This window comes from Caretta caretta, chromosome 1, assembly GCF_965140235.1.
Source record: "Caretta caretta isolate rCarCar2 chromosome 1, rCarCar1.hap1, whole genome shotgun sequence".
NCBI classification, from domain to species: domain Eukaryota; kingdom Metazoa; phylum Chordata; order Testudines; family Cheloniidae; genus Caretta; species Caretta caretta.
The window spans coordinates 287,570,132-287,594,147 of NC_134206.1; the positions used below are offsets into that span (position 1 = coordinate 287,570,132).

The following is a 24,016-nucleotide window of genomic DNA, read 5'->3' on the forward strand; positions in this document are numbered from 1 at the left end:
GGCAGGAAACCAGGCAGGCAGGGAAGTTTCAACAAAACCAGCACATTGCAGTGGAATATTTTGGTTACATCAAACTAGAATTTTCCAGCAAAAAACTGTTCCACTGGACAATTTTTGACCAGCTGTACCAGGTCATGCAGGCTTTCTGTTTTAATTTATCTTGTGGTCTAGATTCCCATTTCTTTCTTTGGAACTTTCACCTAAGATCTCTGTGCAATGCATGACTTTAAATCAATACTTCTGTGTCTGTTTCTAAACCAGGGCTACGGTGGTAAGGAGAAGTCCTTCATTGCAACTCAGGGTCCCATGATTAATACCGTGAATGATTTCTGGCAGATGGTTTGGCAGGAAGATAGCCCTGTCATTGTTATGATCACAAAGCTGAAAGAAAAAAATGAGGTATGATATCAATTGGCTACATCCAGAAATTACTTCAGTGGTTGTATTGTAAATAAGACTGTCTATACATCTCACAGTATATAACATCCTTTGTAGAAAGAACCTCATAGTAGATATGATACCAGCAGATAACCAGCTCTTAAATGTTATGGTGATGGTCATTATAGAAAAACCTAAGATAGATAATTAGATATAGCATTATATAGCAATCTCAAGAGATGTATAAAGCATATCCCAGCATATTCATGGAGGCTGAGGGGTGGTAGTTATGAGAAACACTCCACATATAGTTAGGTAGCACTTGTAAATATGGGGTCATTACCTGTTACTTTTAATTATATATAGAATATTTTGTTCATTTGGATGCTGTAATGTCCAAGGAAGATTTCACCTCTATGTTCCAGACCTGCACTTTGGAACAAACAAAGACAACTCCTAAAGAATCCATCCCAGGTTTTACAAAACAACCTAATTCATGTTGAGAAATACATTTTGGGAGCATTTAGTCAATAGTAGGGTCATATCTAGCCAGTATGGAAATATATAGTTCCTTACATTAACACGGAGAATATGTGACCATTGCTCATTAATTGCTAAGGCCAGATAAGGCCTGTTATATTTTCTGTGACTTTTGGATGGACTCCCACCTACCTATTTTATTAGCTTTATTTAATACTTGTACAAATTGATGCCAGGTTCTCCATTATGGTGGAAGAACACAAATCAACTGCCCAAGGCACTGAGGGTGAAAATCACCTTTGTGCAGAGGACCAGCGCAAAGTGTATGCATCACTTAAGTCCTATTTAATCCTATTTTAAAAGCTTAAATGAGACATAAATGGTGCACAGGCCTTCTGTATGGAGTGAATTTCACCCTGAGAGTGCAGGGCCTTTAATTGTGCCTGGTCTCTAGTTGAGGGGTTACAGGTGGGCAGAAGGCTGATTATACCTTCCCTTCTACACGTACCCCCCAATCTGGTCCTTTTTCTCTCAGAGTTTGGAGTTGAGCATACAGTGTTTATAACATATCAAACAGGAAAGCTATATAACATAGGTCTGTGCCGTAAATATCCCACATATTTTCACACGAGGCCCCATTTTGATACTGTAGACCAGCCAAACCAATGTCTGGGTAACTTTCATTAATGGAATATTTTTGAAAACTCGCCCCAGTAACAGAATAACAAATGTTTGACGAAGGAAATACTGAATTTTTAAACACTTACTTCTAACACTGTGTGAGAAGAATGACTTGAAAGAAATGTCCAATGGTTTCCAACATATCAGGAAACCCTGTGTTTACCTGAATTGGTCAGGCCTGCCACACTAGTGTTTATCAGCATTGTTGTGGACTGACAGTGGTAATTTCCTCCTAATAAAAGAGGGTGAGACATCTTTAGTGTTCCCAGGCTACTTGGAGAAGGTCTGTGTTTACATGAACTGTTCTGACATTCTAATGAACAACTCTGGGAAGAAATGTTAAGAACTGCCTGATGATTGTAAGCTGAATTGTTCGGGATTTTACTTTCTACTGAGAAGAAAACAATCTGTTAACTTTTTTAGTAAAATATTTACTGCCTGCAAAGAAGACAAAATAGCTGCTATCTGGCAAAATAGCATTGTAATTTTTTGCCGCCTTTGTTCTCTGGAGCATACCCATCATTTTCAGGGAGGTTTGTTTATAAAACACACAGATGTTCAAAAGCAGCATCCCCCATCTCTTTCAGCCTTCCAATACACAAATCTTGTATGCAGGCCCCATTCCTCCTGTGCTGAATAACATTATGCTGAACATGAACATTTCTGCTGTGAAAAGTCAGGGCTCAGAAGCTTTCAGGAGTCTTCATTACTGCTTGTGGTGGGTGATCCAGGCTATGCATATACAGTACAAATGTGGGGTTTTATTAAGAACTGTTTGTTTTTCCCCGCACTACGTACCATGTACAGCCAACCCATGCTTCCTTAGGGCCAGTTTCTGTCAGCCTTACTCATGTGACCTCACTCCCTGGGACATCTTGTGGCATAAGGTGCTACTTGACATGAGTGACAGAGGCAGAATCGGCACGCTTAACAATATAGGGAGACATTTTCTGCTGTCATCATGCCACCATTGACTTCAGTACTGTTATTTCAGCAGATAATTTGGCCCATATTACTCATTATGTACTTGCTGCACCTTTTGTGTTTATCACAATTTAAGTTGGTTTTAAGAAGCAGCCGCTATCAGAAATATGTATAAAGGTTGTGAGTGAGGGGGTGGGGAAAGGAGGAAAGGTATAGAGCTAGTTTTTAAGCTCAGCGTCTCCCACCCGGTATAGGTACGGCAGGAGTGGACTGAAAATAGGGAGAGATTTTCAGAAGTGCCTAAGAGAATTGGGAGCACCAGTCCCATGGGAAGTCAATGGCACTTGTGTTTCTAGTGATCTCAGACACTTTTGAAAATCTCACCTGTAATTATGAATGTGATGACCACTCGTTTAGAAAGCATTTAAATAGGTGAGCGCCTATAAAGGAAAATTAAAAAGAGGCCAAGGAGCCACACTATGAATGGCAAGGAGCAGATACAATATCGCAAGGAGAAGTGATGGGCTCCATAAGGTTTTATAACTCAGTTAAGGACCATGGAACTCCTCTCTCTCCCCATACACAAACACAGTCGCCGTATCCAATACACTAAGAGTTTTCTCAGTACGGAAATAAGATTATGAAGTTGTTTGAATGACCCAGTGGGTGGTTTTTGAACAGCTTTCAAAAATACCTGTTCTAAAAGATGAGTGCTATGAAAACTTGTGGTCCAGTTTTCTTGCCGTGTGACATTGTAGGTATCGGGCAATTTCCTTCTTTCATATTTGTATACCTGTGGAGTTTCTGCAAGATTGTCTGAAGACAATCGCTGTCCCCATTTGTTTTATGTATCATCCATTTGTTGCAATACATTCCAAAATATGATCATTTCCCTGGTATCTGACTTTTTGGAAGTGCCTGAACCACTTGAGTCTAGCTCTGTTTTTTTTGTTATCGCCATGGTATTTTCAAAACCACCATGGAGACTGTTAAAATTAAGCTATTGTATTTTACTAAATGTAGATGAGATATTAACTGAGGATTGTTTTAATTAACAATCCGATTGCATTGTCCACACAGTGCAAGCTGCCAATTACTGTGCTGGTAAAGAGTCAAGAAAAACACTTAAGGAGGTTCTGAAGTCTTTGGAGAGCAGCACACAGTATTCTCATTTATCAAGAAGGTTCAGAAGCTGACTGCACCATTGTTGATTGTCAGGGTGCAACTGCACATTTAGACTTTTCATTTCCCATGTTAACAATGAAAACTAAACTCCCAGGGAGGGGCATGCCTTTCAGATCACATAGTTGATAGTGGCCATATGTCACATGGTGTGGCTGCTGAACTTTTGAATGCTTTTTTCTTATAAATTTATTAGGGTGTTTTCTTGCCATTCTTGGTATCTTCAGAGAGACAGCGTTTAAGAGGTATGGTAGCTCTGCAAGTCTTACAGTGCAACTGATGACTCTTCTTTGAATGAAACCAGTCAAATTGGTCAGTGCAATTTCAGTTACAAAAAATGTGTCTTCCACACATCTCACATTATTAAGGTAATGAGCATTTCTTTGTAGAAGAACGTTTATGCTCCAGAGTGTTTCCATTCAGCTCAATGAGCTATTGAGTGATAAGGTACACCAGAAATGTAAAGATCTTGCCTGATGGTCAAGTCTTGCATTTCACTGTAATGTTTAACCTGAACTATACTGATTTTTTCCCCAGTTTTAGCAGTATATACTAGAAATTGTGGTGTCTGGTAATGAATGACATTAAAGCAATGATTTTGTTTTGCTGTGCAATGGGGGCTGTTAAGTAGCAGCTATCTGAATATACGTTGTTCTTTGAATCAGGAGTTGCTGGTGACAGTAGAAAAAGTCCCTCATGTGGGCTTCTATGGGTGTAGGATAGTTTGTTTTACGGTTAAGGGTTTTTTTCTGTGTATTGGTTACTCAGTGTTTTTTGTAAGTTTTATGTGATCTGTATTTGAAATGAATAGTAGCTATGCTGCAGGTAAACATGGTATTCCACCTGAGAGTTTGATTTCGTAGTACTCTCTGTTTCTACATCTGCCGTTGAATGGATGCTTGCAAAGTACGCTGTAGCTCATGAAAGCTTATGCTCAAATAAATTGGTTAGTCTCTAAGGTGCCACAAGTCCTCCTTTTCTTTTTGCGGATACAGACTAACACAGCTGCTACTCTGAAACCTTCTGGAAGAGTATATCACTTTACTAGTTCAATAAGAATGCTCTATATTTATAGGTTTACTCAAGTATTTTAGGTAAGAGAATTTTATCTTCATTGCAGCTCAGAAATTGAATAGACACTTCTTTCTTAGCCTTCAGTTTATCAAAGGGCTTAAGCATGGATTTAAGTCTGTGTTTAGGTGCTTTGATGCATCAGGGCCCTAGATAGTAAATAGGGATACAATTCTTATGTGGGAGTGGGAGAAATTCTGAGTCCTTTACTCAGTTTCAGTCCTCACAGAGGCAAAAGTTCCATTTAGGTCTTTTGCCTGAAGAGAAACTAAGTAATGGCTTCAGGATTTCACTCTGTACATTTATAAAAATGTACCTGCAAAAATCCAACTTGGATTTTGAATTTATCTTTTGTTCAAAATATTTTTCTTCAGTCAAACTTAGTTGAATTTTTAAGCATCAAATACTATTCAAAGTGTTCAGTATAATGGATTAAGATTTTAAAGGCTAGTTTTCAAAAGTAGCCTCTGATTTTGGATACTTCTGTTTTTGGATGCCCAACGTGAGACAGGTTGGGCCTGATTTACACAGATGCTTCAACTGGATTTGTGGCTGCTCAGCATATTCTAACAATTAGACCCTAAAACATTCATCAGGACACCTGCAATCTGTTACTCATAAATGTTTCTGACATTCACAATATGTGAATATCACCTTGATTGCTTCAATATGTGATTTTCAGACAGATACTGTTCTGATAAGAATCTGATATCAGTATCATCAAATCATAGGCAGCATATAATGGAGGCCAGAGGAGACTAAGCCTCTCCAAACCTCATGCTGCGGGGGGGGGGGAGGCATGGCAGATTTGGGGCCCCCTGAAAAATCTCCCCAGCCATGTTCCCCGGGGTGGAGGAACTCTCACTCACCACCGCAGCTCCGGAGCTACAGCAGGGGCACAGAGCTTTTCCGGTCTCAGGGTAGGGGGGGAGGAGGAGCGAGCAGGGGGTGGGCGGAGCTCCAGGGGGGAAAGATGTGGAGTAGGGGCAGAATGGGGCCGGGGCCATGTGTGGAATAGGGTGGGACCACAGGGGAAGGGGTGGAATGGGGTGGGGCCATGGACAAAGCTGCAGGCAGAAGGGGCAGGATGGGGGAGGGGCTCGGGGCTCCAGCCAGGGCCTAGAGCTCTGCCGTAGTCCCAGCCAAGGCTGAGAGCTCGACCCTGGCTGGCGCTGAGCTCTCAGCTCCCCCACCACCTGTGACCGCAATTGAGCTCTCAGAGCTCCCCCCCACCCCGGGGCCATGACAGGGAGAGGGGCCAAGCTCAGCCCCCTGCCCTGGTCAGGGCCATGGTGGGGGGGAGGGACTGAGAGCAGTGTGTGAGGGCGGGGGCTTGGCCACAAGAGGCGGGCAGGGGGATCGCCTCCCCAAGGGGGAGCTTCACCCGCCCGCCCATGCATCAAGTAATTAGTATCTGGATTCACACTGATGTTTCCTTTTCAGAAATGTGTGCTCTATTGGCCAGAAAAGAGAGGGATCTATGGGAAAGTTGAAGTCCTCGTTAACAATGTGCAAGAGTGTGAGAACTATACTGTCCGCAACCTTACATTAAAGGTAATGATCTATTATGGGGAAGCTGTTATGGGGAAATGTCCTTCCAATATCCGTAATACTTCACTGTTGAATGTTCAATGAAATTGAACGGCAATACATTTAAAACTGAAAAAGGGCACATTTTTCCACTATTCATAACTAACCTATGGGACTCACTGCCACAAGGTATAATTGAGACCTAGGACCTGAAGCATTTATACTAAGACCATTTTACATCACTCTGGCAGTGTAAAGGGGCCTTAAAGTTATACTCACTTAAGTTACACTCACTTTAAGGCCCCTTTACACTGTCAGAGCAATTAGGGTTGTCACCTTTCTAATTGCTGGTATCTGGACCCTTGAGATTCACCCCTTCTCTGCCTCTTCCCTTGAGGCCTTGCCCCTTCCCTGCCACTTCACTCGAGGCCCCACCCTACCCCACCTCTTCCTCAAGGCCCCGCCCCCAACACTCACTCCTCTTCCCCCTTCCTCCTGTTGCTAGCTGGATCGTCTCCACCTCCCACCCCGCACCCCCAGCTGGGCTTTCTCTGCTTGGGGCTGGGACAGGAGCTACTGCAGCCTGACAAGGAGCATGCCTGCAGGTAGGAGGCGGCCCCATCTGAGCAGGGGCTGGTGCGGTTTAATGACCCGGCACCCCTGCCCTGCAGAACTGGGGTTTTGGTGTCCAGTCAGTACAACTGACTGGACACTGCCAGGTCCCCCTTTTGACTGGACTTTCCAGTCAAAAACTGGACACCTGGCAACCCTAAGAGCAATGTAAAGGGAGAGTTTAAGTGAGAGTTGGGGCCCCAGAATTAACAGGATTCAGAGAAGGATTAGATATTTATATGGATGATGAGAACACCCACAGTTCATTAGATAAGATAAAAATATAAGCGATCTAAACTTGGTGCTTCAGGGCATAAGCCTGTCTGAAGTTAGGAAGAAACTCTCCTATGAGCAACTTATTCCATAAGTGTCCACAATAAGGTTCCTTCATCTGCTTCTGAAGAATCTGGTAGTAGCCACTCTTAGGGCATGTCTGCACTTACCTCCAGAGCAATCGATCTAGTGGGGGTTGATTTATTGCGTCTAGTGAAGACGTGATAAATCGACCGCCGAGCGCTCTCCCGTCGACTCCGGTACTCCACCGGAGCAAGAAGTGTAGGTGGAGTTGACAGGGGAGTGTCAGCAGTCCACCTGATGCAGTGAAGACACCACGGTGAGTAGATCTAAGTACGTCGACTTCAGCTATGTTATTAACATAGCGGAAGTTGAGTAATTTAGATCGACCTCCCCTTCCCCCCCAGTGTAGACCAGGCCTCAGAAACAGAATGGTGGACAAGATGGGCTACTAGTCTGAGCCAATAAGATAGTTCCTGTGTTCATATACCTAGGATATTGTAGTTCTCATGTAAAACCTGCTTCAATACTTATGATAAGGTCTTTTAGCAGATAGTGGACAAATTAAGCAATTTCATGAATTTGAATACAATTTAAAGGTCATATTCTCTGGCTTTACTCCACTCCCATTGCTACACTCCTCCTTCTATGCCAGCCCCTCTGTTCACATCCCACAGTGCAGAGGGCAGAGAGAAGGTCTGGCCAGAGTGCATTACACTCTGGCAATCCCCAGCTGATAATAAGGACCCATGGTGACCCTAGTCATCTGGTGTAAATAGGAGCAGAAGAGAATCTGGGCCTGAGTATCTTGTTTCACCATATCAAGATATGCAATTTATCAGCTGTTGGGTTCCCCAAATAATCACCAGTATTTGGTTTGATAATGTATGTAAATGGGCCAAATTCTGCCGTCATACATGCATGTGTCCAAAGCTTATCATATTGAGAGAAATAAAATTAATTGCAAAATTGTTACTCTGAAAAGTGTATAAGTGATATCTTTACATTATTTCCAGCAAGGGAGTCAGTCCCAAAATGTGAAACACTATTGGTACACATCCTGGCCGGACCACAAAACCCCAGACAGTGCTCAACCTCTTTTGCAGCTTATGCTGGACGTGGAAGAGGACAGGATGGCATCAGCTGGCAGAGGGCCTGTAATTGTGCACTGCAGGTAATCTACTACAGTTTTCTTAAAAGAATTAGTGCAAAACTCAATGGCTTGGAATTCTTATAGTAGGGCTACAGACATAGGTGCAGGAACTAGGGGAGCATTGGGTGCTGCCGCACTGCCTGGCTTAAAGTAGTAATAACAACCCAAATACATGGTTTCCACCTTCAGCACCCCCACTATAAAAATTGCTCCCACACCACTGGCTACAGAAAAGGGCCTCAGATCACAAGGCCCTTTCCTATTCAAATAGGGCTTTCCTGGAAGTGGTTAAGAGAAAGTTCCACAACGCTTTTACTAAATTCTGGCTGAACTGTTAGTTTGCGTTGCTATTTTTTAGAAATTTAGCCATATTTTGGTAGTGAATTGTTCCTGAACCCATCCTGATCTCTGCTAATGAATTAGGTAAGTGTTTGAAAGACAGTTCTGAGGAATAGTTGTCAGTCTGTGTTCCATGTTGTTCACTGTTCACTTTAGCTATTTGTTGTCCATTGTTCATGTTGTGTGATTAGTCACATGTTCTGCCCCATGATTGGCTGTCTGAAACTTTTTAAACGGGAGAATAATGAATCACAAACTTGAGGTAAAATTTTTCAAATGAATACACATTAATACAAAAATTCATGTTCATTCTGGGGTTTGTGAACATTTTCACAACTGCTTGGCAGTTGGCTGAATACTCACAAACCATAAATAGTGTTACCCCACAAATCAGAGTGAGCCAAATGCTGCCCATTTTGCTCATCAGAATTCAGTCAGTTCTGTTAATCATCTATCATTTTACTCTGTGTACTGTAGTGAACAAAATTGTACATCATGAAATAGTAGTAGGAAATTTCAGATTTGTTATATTACTTGAAAAGGGGTTAAGAGATGAGGCAACCTAGAAAAAAATTATTTCCATGCCTGTTTTCTCTTATAATCATGGTGCTATAATGCACTTTTTGCTAGACATAGGTCAAAACCAGAACTTTTCTTCTCAAACTACCTCTACTAGCTCCATATTTCTGGGATTTGGATAAATACGATCCAGAGATTTGAACAACCCCTCATTTTGCCAAACCAAATCCAAGGAGATTTTCCAAAAACCATAACCACCCCAGTGTTGCCCATCTCTCTTTACTATTTTGTTTTGTTTTGTTTTCTTAAGCAATCCACAAATCTATGAATGAACTGCCAGGTTCCCATTTGCACAGTAATGCTTTTTCATGCGGAGTGGCACAATGGAACTTGGTGTCATTCGGAGGGGGGTCTGAAATCACTGTGTCCCTAATAAAATGAACATGACATTGTAGTGGCAGTGTCATACTCCCTCTTCTAGCAACATACTTTCCCACATTTTAATCTTCTGATTTATGGGATAGAGGTGTCCAGATCTCACAGAACTGTCAAATTTGGGGCTGTTTGCCTGGGATTCATATGTGCAGCTCTCATTTATTTCAGTGGCAGCACTGAATGCTCACCTGAGGACAAAACATGACCCTCAACCTGGTGCAGAAAGGCTATAAAAATCTTTTAAGTTTTTAAATTATTATCAACATTGAAAAAAATACATTTGAAAAGTAAAATGGAACAAAATAACCTACAAATGCTGGCTGCTGTCCCATGTGCTCCAATAGCATGTCCATTCAGGGCATTATGTGTAAGAAAGAATATAATCCATCTCACCCTCCAGCAGCAGAGTTATGTCTGTAGTGCTATGAGGAGAAAAATGAGTACATATTTATTTTTGTCATTTAAATCAGCAGATGTGACTCTGAATACACAGAGGGAGCAGATCCACTAAGTAAGAGCATTTGTTTTGTAGAGCCAGTTTTCAGAGTAATATTGCACTTTAAAGGTACAGAAGTTTCCTCTGTCATTTGAAGTGCCCATCCAAATCTTATACTAATCTATGACTGAAACACCATCTTTTGTATGTGTAGCATAGTACATCCAAATGAGCCAGTGTGTTTTGGCCTCTAGGTGGTCTTGGACCGAATGTATATTTGAATGAACAGTCTTCAAATACAAAGTAAGAGATTTGTTTTATTGACCAAATAAGGAAAAAATAGAGGCATAGGGCTAGATTCTCAGCTGGCATAAACTGATTTAGCTCCATTTAAGTCAATGAAACTATGCTAATTTATGCCAACTGAGCAGCTGGCCCATAATGTGCAATACACAAATTACACAAAAGATATCCTCTGCCCCCAGAAGAAGCAACAAATTAATATATAAAGTGCAGGAACTGCCTGGGTTACATGGTGATGAATCTGACACTGACAGTTTGGGTGCTGAAAAATGCTGCATTCACTGCCTTTACAACCAGTACAGAAGCCCCCAACCCCGGCGCCTCCCACCCCGTGGGGCTGGAGTCCCTGAGACTCCCGTCCTGCAGCTGAAGCCTAGAGCCCTAAGTGGGAGGAGTATGGAGGGCTCTGGGAAGTCGTCTCTGAGAATTTAAGCCTTGAAATTATTATTCCCAAAAGGCAATGAACACTACTCTATGGTATTGGAGCCCAAACAAACAAACAAACACAATACAGCAATACAGAACATCATACTGTACTGCCACAGGGGTGCAGTGATAGGTGTCTTAAAAATACCTATGTAAGTAGATCACAAAATTGCCCTGATATTTTGTGAGGGGGATATAGGGCAAGTAACAGATTTTCTGTAACTTGACATCTTTAAGTTAAGATTTGAGGATGTCAGTGACTCAGCCAAAGGTTACAGGGTCTATTACAGGAGTGAGTGGGTGAGGTTCTGTGACCTGAGATATGCAGGAGGTCAGACTAGATGATTGTGATGGTCCCTTTTGTCCTAAAGTCTAGGAGTGTCAGATTTAGCTTGCATAGTCTGCAGTAAAGTCAGGGGAAAAGATAGGACCTACATTTGCCTGATGCTGGGGAGATGGGAACTTGCTTTTGTCAAATACACTGGAGAATTTATCCAAGAACAGTTAATCCGTGGGAAAATATAAATCATGTAATACTTCCAGGATCTTAGAGGTAGGGGGATCTGCTGTGAAAGTGCTGACCTATTGGTAGTTTTAACTTATGCACCTCATTTGTAAAGGATTTCACAATATTTTGAAGAAGAGAATGTATGTGCAGTAACTTGCTTGTTTAGGCTAGTTCCTCTGCCTTCCCCTGTGTATAAAATATCTCTATCCCATTTTGGACACATTTGCCCAGATGGTATCGGCATTCAAGGATATAGCTTGTCAGCTATAGATCTCAGACTCACCCCAGGAAATCAGTCTTTTCTGACTGCCAGTTTTGCTTCTCACTATCCCCTCACTTTTTGGCTTAGCATCCTTATATGTTTAATACTGCTGACTCCTGGGGTTCCTGAGTCTCAAATACACTCCCATCCTTAATTCCATAGCCAGGAGTCTGAGATTGGGGTCCTCTGCAGTGCATAAATATAATCCTAATAAAACTCATACTGCAACCTTTCATCCAAGACACTCAAAACACTTTACAGACACTAATGAAATTAAGCCTCACAGCACTCCTCTGAGGTACATAGCTCGTATTATGCCAGTTAAACAGATGGATAAAGTGAGGCAGTCAATCATTTAACTACTTAGTGCCTCACTTTATCCATCCCTCCTCCAAACTCCCCCCAGATGGCAAACGAGGAACAGAACATGGAAAGTTGCAGCACTCCCTCCCTCTCCCCTCTGCAGAATTGCAGAGCACTACAGGAGGCTGATAGAGAGTGGCAGCATGATTACTGGTCTTGCATACATCCATGGCTAGTGTGGAGAGAACTGTGACAGAATCTCTCCAACTGAGCAAGATCCATGGAGGTGGGGCTTGGAATACAGATCCCTGGCCTCTGCTGCCTTTCGGGGACAGATTCCTCTGGTCACTCCACATCTCCCCTTGAACTGGAGCAGAGAATACTTAGACTCCTCAGATCCATTGGAGCTGTAGAGGTTTTGCATTTACATTGCCCCCTCCAGGCACTTTTGTGCAGAGTGAAAACATATGGGCCTCACAAACTAACCCACAACTATTTATCTGCTGCAGCTCTGTGAGCATTCATTTTCTAGCAGAAAAGGTGAGATAGTCATGCACCTAACCACTGATGAGTCTCTCTTCTGCATGTTGAGTATTTTCAGGTCCATATATCCAACATCAGAACAACTTCTTTGAAGATGCAGGTTGGTGTCTGTCAGCTCTGTTCACCTTTGTTTTAATTTTACTTTCAGTGCTGGAATAGGAAGAACTGGGTGTTTTATTGCTACTGCCATTGGTTGTCACCAGTTGAAGGAAGACGGCGTTGTAGATGCACTAAGCATTGTCTGCCAGCTACGAGTTGATAGGTGAGTTGCAGTGGAACTGTAAGTCAGACAAAAAACACAATGTGGCATTTTCAATCCTGGTTTGCCACATTCCGATCTGATATATTTGTCTGTTAACCTCACAGAACAGAAATACTCTGCCTCCTTGTAGGATATGTCCTGCATCCTACACTCTGTTTAAAGAAGGTCACAGTTGGGTAAGAAATATACCAATGTCAAGACTTTCAAGGATTCACCATTCTTAAAGGTGAATTGAAGTGTTTAAATTGTTAAATTATTAACATAACACATGGGACGATTTAAAATTTATGGAAAACTTTGTGGGAGATTTTCAGAAGCTCTCAGAGTTGCCTAATTCTCCTCCTACTGATGCCAAAGTGAGTTTTTCTATGGACTTCAATGGGAGCACAGTTAGACTAGCACTGAACACTTCTGAAAATCCCACCCTACATTTTTAACCAGAATATTTTGTAAAATTCTTTCCTTTTTTTACTTTTCTGTCAGCACCTGAATTTGGGGTTCTGTGTTTCTCTTGCAAGAGTTTCCTACATCACAATGGCCAAGCCTGAGCCTGTTAAGAAGCTGAGTCTTCTTGCCAGTTGCAGCTGGCTATTTGGCCATCCAATAGCAATGAGGAAACAAAAGGACCTCAAAGTTGTAAACCAACAAAGAGATCTAAATAAGAGAAGGTATTTGTTGAATAAATTGTTTTACAATTTCTTTGCCCATTCTGCCTATCAGCTGTCTTTTTGTTGTTGTTAGAAAAATCATAGATTATTTTAAAACGTATTTACCTGATAGTTTCTGTGGCCTAGCAGGCCTTGTATTAAGAGAGGCCGGATCCTGCACTCCATGTGATGCAAGAGAGATGATCCTCTCACTGAAATCAACTAATTCAACAAAGGGTTGGCAAAAGCAGTTTAAAGTGTATGTCGCAATGCATATTCCTTTCCCCCTGGGCCATATCCTCCCTCCCAGACAGACACACATATCAACTCCGAGTAGCTGGTTTGGTGCAAGCCTGGGAAGGGAGGTGAGTGTGTGTCTGCAATGGCCAAGTTGCAGTTGCTTTTAACACCCTGAAGTTGCAATAACCCCTACTGCTTCTGGGACCCAACTCTGTGAGGGGCACTGGCCGATGGACCTCAGTGTTAACCAAAAGAGCCTCAGTTTCATTTTCTATCTGAAAGACAACACTGGTAATGCAGTACAGCCTCAGCTAGTACTCTTCTAGTACAGCACACGCACACACACACACCCTTTCTACTATACTCACTTTCAGCACTGGATACGAGCTTAGGTCCTACTGTGGGACTTCATCCCAACATCTGGCCTGAAACCAGTGCTACCAGCTGAGTTATCACACAGCTGTATTAGGTGTAGGTAACTGATCCAAACAGACTGCACTGAACACTTTTTTTTATGGTCAAGTTTAACTAAGTTGCATTGTTGGCACTGAAATGAGTCACTGCTGTAAAATTTCTTCTGTGTCTGCTGTTTAGACAGGATGCATTATAGGCGTTAGAAAGAAGAGAGGAAGAGCTGCTCTCTGTACATGTGATCTAAGGGTCACCATAGGTTACATTTTTAGGATATGAAGGAGAATGAAATCTGTGTACACTAAGGTCCAGGTTCTCTTGTCCTTACTCATGCTGAGTAGTACCTCACTCCTCCAACAGCCCCAATAAAATCAATAGGATTGCTCTGGGAGCGTGGAACTCAGCATGTATAAAGGGTATCAGAATCTGCCCCAGGTGCCTGAGTTTTTTTATGACATATCTAATCTTAGTTGTGCTTAAAATATAGCATATAAAGTGTATTTAGAGAGATTTCCCATAATTGTGTTGGGTTTGAAATTTGGATTTTAACAGCTTAGATGCTGGCTATATGGTTCCCTATAGTTCTTACACCTGTTGTGTCAGAATTGGATATTCATGATGTAAATACAAGTAGGGCTATCAAGCAATTAAAAAAATTAATTGTGATTAATTGTGCGATTAATCGCGCTGTTAAATAATAGAATACCATTTATTTAAATATTTTTGGATGTTTTCTACATTTTCAAATATATTGATTTCAATTACAACACAGGATACAAAGTGTACAGTGCTCAGTTTATATTTATTTTTATTACAAATATTTGCACTGTAAATAAGAAAAATCATATACAAGTACTATAGTGCAATCTCTTTATCATGAAAGTTGAACTTACAAATGTAGAATTATGTACAAAAAATGACTACATTCAAAAATAAAACAATTTAAAACTTTAGAGCCTACAAGTCCACTCAGTCCTACTTCTTGTTCAGCCAATCAAATAAACAAGTTAGTTTACCTTAGAAGGAGATAATGCTGCCCACTTCTTGTTTACAATGTCACCTGAAAGTGAGAACAGGCGTTCGCATGGCACTGTTGTAGCTGGCATCACAGGATATTTACATGCCAGATGCACTAAAGATTCATAAGTCCCTTCATTCTTCAACCATCATTCCGGAGGACATGTGTCCATGCTGATGACAAGTTCTGCTCGATAACAATCCAAAGCAGTGCAGCCCGATGCATGTTCATTTTTATCACCTGAGTCAGATGCCAGCAGCAGAAGGTTGATTTCCTTTTTCGTGGTTCGGGTTCTATAGTTTCCGCCTATGAATATTGCTCTTTTCAGATTTCTGAAAGCATGCTGCACACCTCGTCCCTCTCAGAGTTTGGAAGGTAATTCAGATTCTTAAACCTTGGGTTGAGTGCTGTAGCTATCTTTAGAAATCTCACATTGGTACCTTCTTTGCGTTTTATCAAATCTGCAGTAAAAGTGTTCTTAAAATGAACAACATGTGCTGGGTCATCATCCGAGACTGCTGTAACATGAAATATATGGCAGAATGCAGGTAACACAGAGAAGGAAACATACAATTCTCCCCCAAGGAGTTCAATCACAAATTATTTAACGCATTATTTTTTTAACATCAGCATGGAAGCATGTCCTCTGGTTCTTAGCAGCAGAGCAGATTATTTGATTTTTAAGAAATAAGGTTTCATTCTATTGTACTTTCTTTTCAGAGGTGGAATGGTTCAGACCAGTGAACAATATGAATTTGTGCACCATGCACTGATTCTGTATGAAAGCAGACTTTCTGCAGAAGCTGTCCAGTGAAACTATGAAGGGTACCCAGAATGTCTATCTCTTGAGGTAATTTGTTTCATTACCAACCAGCAACTTCTTCAAGGAGTTTACTGCAGTGGATGCTTTGAAGCCAACTTGTGAAAGGATTGTGGATCGTTTGGCAAAAATATAAAGCTTGCCAGACCCTTACTGTACATGAATGTATTGTAAGCGTCCCAAAAATGATTTTTAAAGAAGGTACTGATGCTACATGTGGAGTTCACGTATATATAGCTAAAGGTGGATTTATTTCTGTAATAACAATATCTGCTGTACAGAATGTATGGGTGTACTGTTGCAGTCAGCTGGAAACTGGAACTTCTGCAGAAGAAATGTTTTTCTGTGTATAAATGCTTTAACATTTGCCAACTCTGTCTTGTGAATGGACTGTCAGCTGTTAAACTGGACCTGTTAAGTGCTATTACATATTATGTGGTGAGCTTATTTCTTGGCCACATAAGACTCTTGCTGCTAAAGTTGCAAGTGATCAATTATGGATTTAAGGGGAAGAAAGTCCTTTTGTTTTTGAACCTGCTCAAAAGCAGTTATACCTTTTATATGGAAATATCTGTTCTTCATACTATTAGCTATTTAATGTGTATTTACAGTTGGTCCTATAAAGCAGTTACAGAGCACAACCTCTGTTATTCCGTGTATATGTATGTATTTACTCTATACTGTTGATTGTACTCTATACTGTTAGAAGCTGCTTCTGCTCCTGACCTGAATCCAGTGTATTTGTAAATTGTGTAAGTCAGTTTACTTTTAAAAGAAACTTTGTAGAATATATTAAATGGTAAGGATTTTAAATATTTGTCTGTCTTTTAGTAAGAGGGGATTTTTTGAATATGTTGTCTACATGTTGTATCTCTTCTGTTAAGAGATGGACACCTTTGGAAATATGAATTGTTCTGTAACAGGAGGTTGTACAGAAAATGCTGCTATGAATGTTTCCATATATTTCTGCACGGATTTGTTCTTTAAAAGAAATGTGACTCTAGCATAACTACTTACAGCACTAGGAAGTCTGCACCCAGGATAAAATCAGTTTTTAATTCAATGATGTTGACTTTGCTTCATACTGACAATAAAATACACTTGATACAAAATAGTTAGTGAATATGGAGGTTTTTTTTGCATACAGTAATTAACCATTACTATTATTATAATACCACAATGAGGCAAATGTATCCCAATCTGCTCGAGTTAATTTCATGCTGTCTTCTGACCATTTGGAGGGTCAAATCACTGAGGCCTTTATTCAGCTTTTAGTTAAGGCAGATTCTCACTGTATGTAGGCAAAATGGATCAGATGATGCTGAGGCAAAGTCAACATCACTTGATCCCATAATGGGAGCGTACATGAGTAAGGACTTAGTAAAGAACTCAGAGATTTGCACTCCCACCATGTATGGTTTTCAGAACTCATAAAGAGGAGTTGGAAATCGTATTTAATAATGTGATTTTGCTTGATGGACTCACAACATTTCATTACAGAAACTGCGTATGGTGTTTACTGGATAGCACGGTGTGTGTTTATTCAGCACAATCCAAATCAGCTGCAGACGTGTAATGTTTCGTGAACCGTCAATTGCATGAAATTACGATCCCTTTTCCTTATATTTTTAGTCCAGTATGTTGTTCAGATGTTGAAACAACTTTTTGTTTGTGTGTGAGACTCGGTAGTTTCAAAATCTATCCCTCTTTTGCTTGGATTTTTCCAAAATAAATCAGAGTCAGTAAACTCTGAAGAATCATATGAAAGGACAAAGTGGTAAAAAGTTCCCCCAAACTATTGAATAGAAGGAAGTGCTCGTCACTGACTTTTCCCCCTGTGAAGGCACATTTCCTTCCTAGCCTTCGCTTCACTTATCTGAGGTGGTGATTTTGTGTGTGTGTGTGTGTATGTGTGTGTGTGGTTTTTGTTGTTTTTTTTTTAAAAGAGAAGCATGGGGAGTTGTTAGGTGGAAAATGGATCCTTTATTTCATGTCCTGATTTTCACCTGCCTGGCCTTCAAGCTCTCAGGTAAGTGCATCTCCTGGGTTCCCCCCTCCGTTCCAGTTCTCATTCTGTCACTAACCAGGGCTTCCAAGGGTTGCCTGAAACTTATTCAATGCTGTGAAAATAGAGCCATTTCTCAGCCTGAGTTTATACAAGAGGGATTGGGGCGGGGGGGGGGGGGGGGGAGGGCAGGGCCAACAAAGCCAGAACTGTTTAGATTTCTCGCCAAAGCAAAATAAACTCTCTCTCCTTGAATGTTGTATATACATCATTTTTTAAAAAAGATCTCGGACTAGACAATCCAATGGCTGAGCTCTGAGCCTGGTTTCTTTGAGGAGAGATTCAGATTACTTATTAAGGCTTTGTGAAACTTACAAAAGCAGAAGCTTCTTGGGGCACTTACTTAGAAATCTTATGTCCTGCATCATAAGAAAGGGAGAATGAAAAAACAAAGGAAATCATACGTATTGTTTTTAAATGGTTTTGTTTATCTAGTGGAGCCTGAAGCTTTGACTAAATAACTGACTTTTTAAAAAAAAAATTGAAAGTGATACCGAGATTGATTTTGAATCATCCAATCCTGTTCCTGTAACAAGGGGGAATTTGGGGTTGGGGGAGTTTGATTTCAGTGAATGATTTTTCTTCTGTTCATTTCAATGTTGGATGTATACATTCAATCTGATCTGTAGTGGGATAGTTACAAAATAATGACAAGAGGAGTCAATGTATTTAGGAGTGTAAGATACACAGAGTTCGTATCAGTCAAAAGCTCCCATCCTTTGTAAAAGATAAATGAAACATAGCCCTGGACAGGCAAATAGATTTTGGAAAGTCCCCTTTTCTGTCCCTCCTTCCCCCTCCAAATACTATGATTTCCTTAAAAAAAATCAATGTGTAGTCATATACAGTGGATTTAACTTGTGGTGACAGTAAGGAAGGCTAATGGATCTCTGTGTATTTGAAGAGGGAGAGGGTTTTTCAGAAGTGAGCTGAAAGTCAGTAGCCCCCTTGATATCCTGTTAATTCAAGTTTGATTTCTTTGGTTTTTACATAGAAGGTCAAGGTGAACTTTACCAAAAAGGGTTTGTTGCATTCTTGCCCTTTGCAGTTTCCAGACCAAACAATTGTGATTTTGTGGCTTTTAAAATCAATTCTGCTGGTTCAGGTCATAAAAACTGAGATATACTGAAACAGAGAGAAAAAAAGAGGTTTATTTTTAAGTCATTGGGATTTATTTTTTAAGGGCCATGTATGATTTGTTGTATTTTTATGGGTTTTTCATCTTCCAGAAGGGTTTCTGATTATCCATGTCCAGAAACGGCAATGTCTTGTTGGAGACAAAACAGCAATTGTGGGCAAGTGCAATCTGACTGATCCAAACCAGCAGTGGAGGTGGACAGAGGATGAGAAGCTGCTCCATGTTAGATCTGGCCAGTGTTTGGGCATCTCCAAGTCCTCTGCTGCATCATCCCGCAGCATCTTCATAGACTGCCCTCGGGCACCCAGCTGGATCTTCCACAACACAGAAGGGCTCCTCCAGGTGGCAAACACCTCTCTCTTTCTCACAAAACAAGGCCCGAGGGTAATGATCAAGATGGGTAGGAAATACCCCCATAGCTGGAAGCAAATAGATGTCGATGACAAGGGAAAAACTGCCTATGAAAATCTGTGCCCACACAAAGGTGAGCTTATCCTTTCAGGCAGTGTCCTGGGAGTTGTGGTAACAATCCTGTCTCTGTTGCACCCACTTACATTTTAAGGACCATGACATTACTTATGGGAGGTTAATTTAAAGGATTTTTCAGAATCCAAAATCAGAGTGCCTTAAAAAGACTAGTTTTAAGACAGCCATGATAACTTCCTTTCTAATATTCAGTGTTTTTGATAGTCTGGGTGATATTTTCAGACTGAGTGTTCCCTTTTCTGTTTCATTTTTGGGCCCAAATCTTTATGTATAGGCTTAATCCACCAGACTCTTGTGCTATTTACTTCCCAAAAAAAGAAGAATATAATTTTTGGAGCTGCTTTCATGTCGTTTATACCAATGTTAAATTATTCAGATCCTCCTCATCCACTTTATCATAGATATGCACGTTTCAAAAATCTACCAAAAGGGGCAAACAGTCATCTGAAAAATGGGGTAGATAGAGTACAACCTCACTGATAACCTGAATGCTTGTTTCCAATGAACAAAGAGCCTACGCATTCTATTGCTTACGCAGCAGTATCACTATACCCATATGGGGAATATTCCCTGTAACAAACACAAAACCCTCAGTATAATGAACTGAACCCAAACCTATGGAAATACTGGTTATAAGGTCTTAAGATGTATATGTCTGTGTGCGTACCTCTGTATGTGGCATGTGTTTATATACAGCTATAACATAAAATGTGGGGAGAAAGGGTCTGAATGTTGTTTAATCATCTAAGTTAACAGCTCTTGCTTTGTTGTTTATTTGTTAGAGTTCACAGTAGCACTTTTCAGTATTGTTCTGTGCTTTGATTTAGCAGTGCACTAAACTAAATCATAATGACCTAGCTAGCTAGCTCTTTATTACAGAGACAATAAGCTGCATCTCATGTGATTTATTCCATCCTTTAAAAAAATTGCTTTAAAATAGACACATGAATGTGTCATGTGACCATCTGACATTTTTTAGGACGTTTAAAACAAAAGAAGAGTCATATGTGCTCTAGAGATGGGCAGAACCACACACTTTGTATCCAAACACTCGTAAGAAGTCAGATTTGAAATTGAAATCCGAATTCAAATTTCCCCAAAGTTCAGGATGTTCATATTTGGTGTTTGGATTCGGCCTATTATAGAGATAGTTGCACTTCCTGGGTTTGGAGCTTGACCCAGCTCCAATTTTGTTAGATGTTTGGGTAGAGATTCAGTGTGGTTTTCTTTTTTTGCAAGACTGAATCATTCCTTTGCCAAAACCTCACTATTCTTCTCTCGCAATCTCTGCTGTTGGATCTGTTTCACTTTGCATAAATAATTAAATATTAATCAGCCCAGAAAGATGGGAAAAACTTCCCAGGGCACTCACTCGGGATGTGGGAGTCAGAGGTTCAAGTCCCTGCTCTGCTAACTCTCACATTCCAGGTCAATAACGGGGTCAACAAACATGTGGACAAGGGGGATCCAGTGTACTTAAATTTCCAGAAAGCCTTTGACAAGGTCCTTCACCAAAGGCTTGTATGTAAATTAAGTAGTCATGGAATAAGAGGGAAGATCCTTTCATGGATTGAGAACTGGATAAAAGACAGGGAACAAAGGGTAGGAATAAATGGTAAATTTTCAGAATGGAGAGGGGTAACTAGTGGTGTTCCCCAAGGGTCAGTCCTAGGACCAATCCTATTCAATTTATTCATAAATGATCTGGAGAAAGGGGTAAACAGTGTGGTGGCAAAGTTTGCAGATGATACTAAACTGCTTAAGATAGTTAAGACCAAAGCAGACTGTGAAGAACTTCAAAAAGATCTCACAAAACTAAGAGATTGGGCAACAAAATGGCAAATGAAATTTTATGTGGATAAATATAAATTAATGCACATTGGAAAAAATAACCCCAACTATACATACAATATGATGGGGGCTAATTTAGCTACAACTAATCAGGAGAAAGATCTTGGAGTCATCGTGGATAGTTCTCTGAAGATGTCCACACACTGTGCAGTGGCAGTCAAAAAAAGCAAACGGGATGTTAGGAATCATTAAAAAAGGGATAGAGAATAAGACGGAGAATATCTTATTGCCCTTATATAAATCCATGGTATGCCCACATCTTGAATATTGCGTACAGATGTGGTCCCCTCATCTCAAAAAAGATATACTGGCATTAGAAAAGGTTCAGAAAAGGCCAACTAAAATTATTAGGGGTTTGGAATGGGTCCCATATGAGGAGAGATTAAAGAGGCTAGGACTTTTCAGCTTGGAAAAGAGCAGACTAAGGGGGGATATGATAGAGGTATATAAAATCATTAGTGGTGTGGAGAAAGTGAATAAGGAAAAGTTATTTACTTGTTTCCATAATATAAGAACTAGGGGCCACCAAATGAAATTAATGGGCATCAGGTTTAAAACAAATAAAAGGAAGTTCTTCTTTACACAGCGCACAGTCAACCTGTGGAACTCCTTGCCTGAGGAGGTTGTGAAGGCTAGGACTATAACAGGGTTTAAAAGAGAACTAGATAAATTCATGGAGATTAAGTCCATTAATGGCTATTAGCCAGGATGGGTAAGGAATGGTGTTCCTAGCCTCTGTTTGTCAGAGGGTGGAGATGGATGGCAGGAGAGAGATCACTTGATCATTATCTTTTAGGTTCACTCTCTCTGGGGCACCTGGCATTGGTCACTGTCGGTAGACAGGATACTGGGCTTGATGGACCTTTGGTCTGACCCAGTATGGCCATTCTTATGTTCTTCTGTGAGTGTTCTAACCCCTGGGCTATTGGCTATTCTGGCATGGGTATCATCTTCTCTCTGGTTTTAGGGAAAAGTTTCAAAGGCCCTTGGTTTCATCCCCATGTGGAATTAAACCAAATTTCAAAACCTCCATTTATTTCTGGAAATGGAGTTTTTTTCCAGCTAGCCTTAGTATGGAGAGTAAATACAGCATATGCAGAAGTGGGGGACAGCAAGAAAAGATCTCAAATGTTTGGATTAAGTGTATATATTTCAGGGTATCTATTCAGTTAAACTGAATCATAGAGCATTTTGAAATTTGTCTCTCACTAATCTACTTGGAACCAGACTGCAATGTTGCTGGGTCTCCTGAGTCTTGCATGACTTACAAATGCAAATATGGGAGACTGAGGGATCACAAAAGCTCACACTCTGGCTCCACAACAGCCCTGTGCATGATTTTCAAGTGGCACTATTATAGAATTGCACCAAAACTTTATGACCTGTAGATTATTCGGTAGTTACAAGATCTGGTAGCTGTTAGGTAAAAAAGGTGAAAGATCATTACTACCACAGAGTAAATAGCCCAAATAATTGTCCACAGATAATTGCAAGGCCAGTACCATTGTGATCTGTGGACAGCTGGCAAATGAGAAAAGAATGGTAAACTTGTCAAATGATTTGTGATTATTCACTCAGCTCTAGTAATCACCATGTAGCCTATATTCTGGTTTAGAAGACAGTAATATTGCATTACCCTCTTCTATGGTATTGATATAAACCTATCCTGCTTTTCTTACTGCAGCAAACATTCCCATGTTTTTCCTAGGAGTAAAAACTTCAGGCCTGAGCCCAATCTAGATAAAACACTTACACCGTAAAGATAAAATAGATTTATCATGTATTGAGTACTTTGTGCAGCGTTTCTCAAATGCGGCCACCAGGCCACCGCTTTTCTTGTGGCCACAGCCTCCTAGGCAGTGATGGGGGGAGGGGGACGCAAAGCAGCGGCCCCTCCCCAGGGGCCACCAGGAGTGGTTGGGCCCTGCCCCCCTCTGGAGAGACACAAGCTGAAGAAGCAGGCAGCCAGTGAGTTCCCCACCTTCTCAGAGTCAGTGGGGTTCAGCTTCAGCCCTTGGGTGGCAGGCTCCAGCGCTGGGGCTTTGGGCTCTGTCCCCAAGCCCTGTCCCCTGGGCATGGGCTTCGGGCTCCATTCCCTGGCTGCGTGGTGATGGACTCTGGCCCCAAGCTCACCCCCGCATCACCTCTACCCTCCCGTTGCTTCCCCCAGTGCCCCATCACCCTTGGCCCCTGCTGCCTCTGTACCCACCTCCCCATCCAGGGCTTAATTTGTCCCTGGGCTTGCTGGGGCTGAGTGAGTCTGCTGTGAAAAGTGATCTCTGTGTGTTTGTTAGTATCACTTTTCACAGAACACTTAGTAGCTAGCAAGTCTTAAAAAAAAGAAAAAGAAACAATAAGAAAAAGACAAGAATGTTCAAAGCACCTTATTTGTGTTTCTATTCTGTTTAGATCCCCTAAAGAATAGAGACAACTGTACACTATTTTTATGATGGAGTCTGCAAAAAAAAACCCTACATAGATACATTATAATGATTTGGACGTGTATCTGTGCATATTTATTTTGTTTTTCCTAAAGTTAATTAAGTTTTTTAGGGGAAAAAGTCACAGTGGCCACCAGCAAGAGTTGGTGGCCACACTCTGAGGCCACCAAAAAATGTATTGCAAGAACCCCTGCCTTAGTGTGCTCAGCTCCTCAAAGACACAGAAGAAGAGGAGGAGGGGAAAAGTGCATCAAATAC

The 24,016-nt window shown here is 41.0% G+C and overlaps 2 protein-coding genes across 5 annotated transcripts in view; both read left to right on the forward strand.

Annotated features, from left to right (window-relative positions):
* The window catches only part of PTPRR (protein tyrosine phosphatase receptor type R), a 195,092-nt gene extending 178,201 nt beyond the window's left edge, over nucleotides 1–16,891 (forward strand). For all 4 annotated transcript variants that reach the window (XM_048835783.2, XM_075124360.1, XM_048835787.2 and 1 more), the window contains 5 exons: nucleotides 262–399; nucleotides 6,160–6,270; nucleotides 8,169–8,326; nucleotides 12,528–12,641; nucleotides 15,678–16,891. In XM_048835783.2, the coding sequence (XP_048691740.1) occupies nucleotides 262–399; nucleotides 6,160–6,270; nucleotides 8,169–8,326; nucleotides 12,528–12,641; nucleotides 15,678–15,771 (615 nt within the window). In that variant the 3' untranslated portion in view covers nucleotides 15,772–16,891. The remainder of the gene's footprint in view (nucleotides 1–261; nucleotides 400–6,159; nucleotides 6,271–8,168; nucleotides 8,327–12,527; nucleotides 12,642–15,677) is intronic.
* A 772-nt stretch (nucleotides 16,892–17,663) lies between these two features.
* PTPRB (protein tyrosine phosphatase receptor type B) overlaps nucleotides 17,664–24,016 on the forward strand; it is a 105,118-nt gene continuing 98,765 nt past the window's right edge. The window contains exons 1-2 of the mRNA XM_048835789.2: nucleotides 17,664–17,806; nucleotides 19,072–19,464. Of these exons, the coding sequence (XP_048691746.2) occupies nucleotides 17,686–17,806; nucleotides 19,072–19,464 (514 nt within the window). The 5' untranslated portion in view covers nucleotides 17,664–17,685. The remainder of the gene's footprint in view (nucleotides 17,807–19,071; nucleotides 19,465–24,016) is intronic.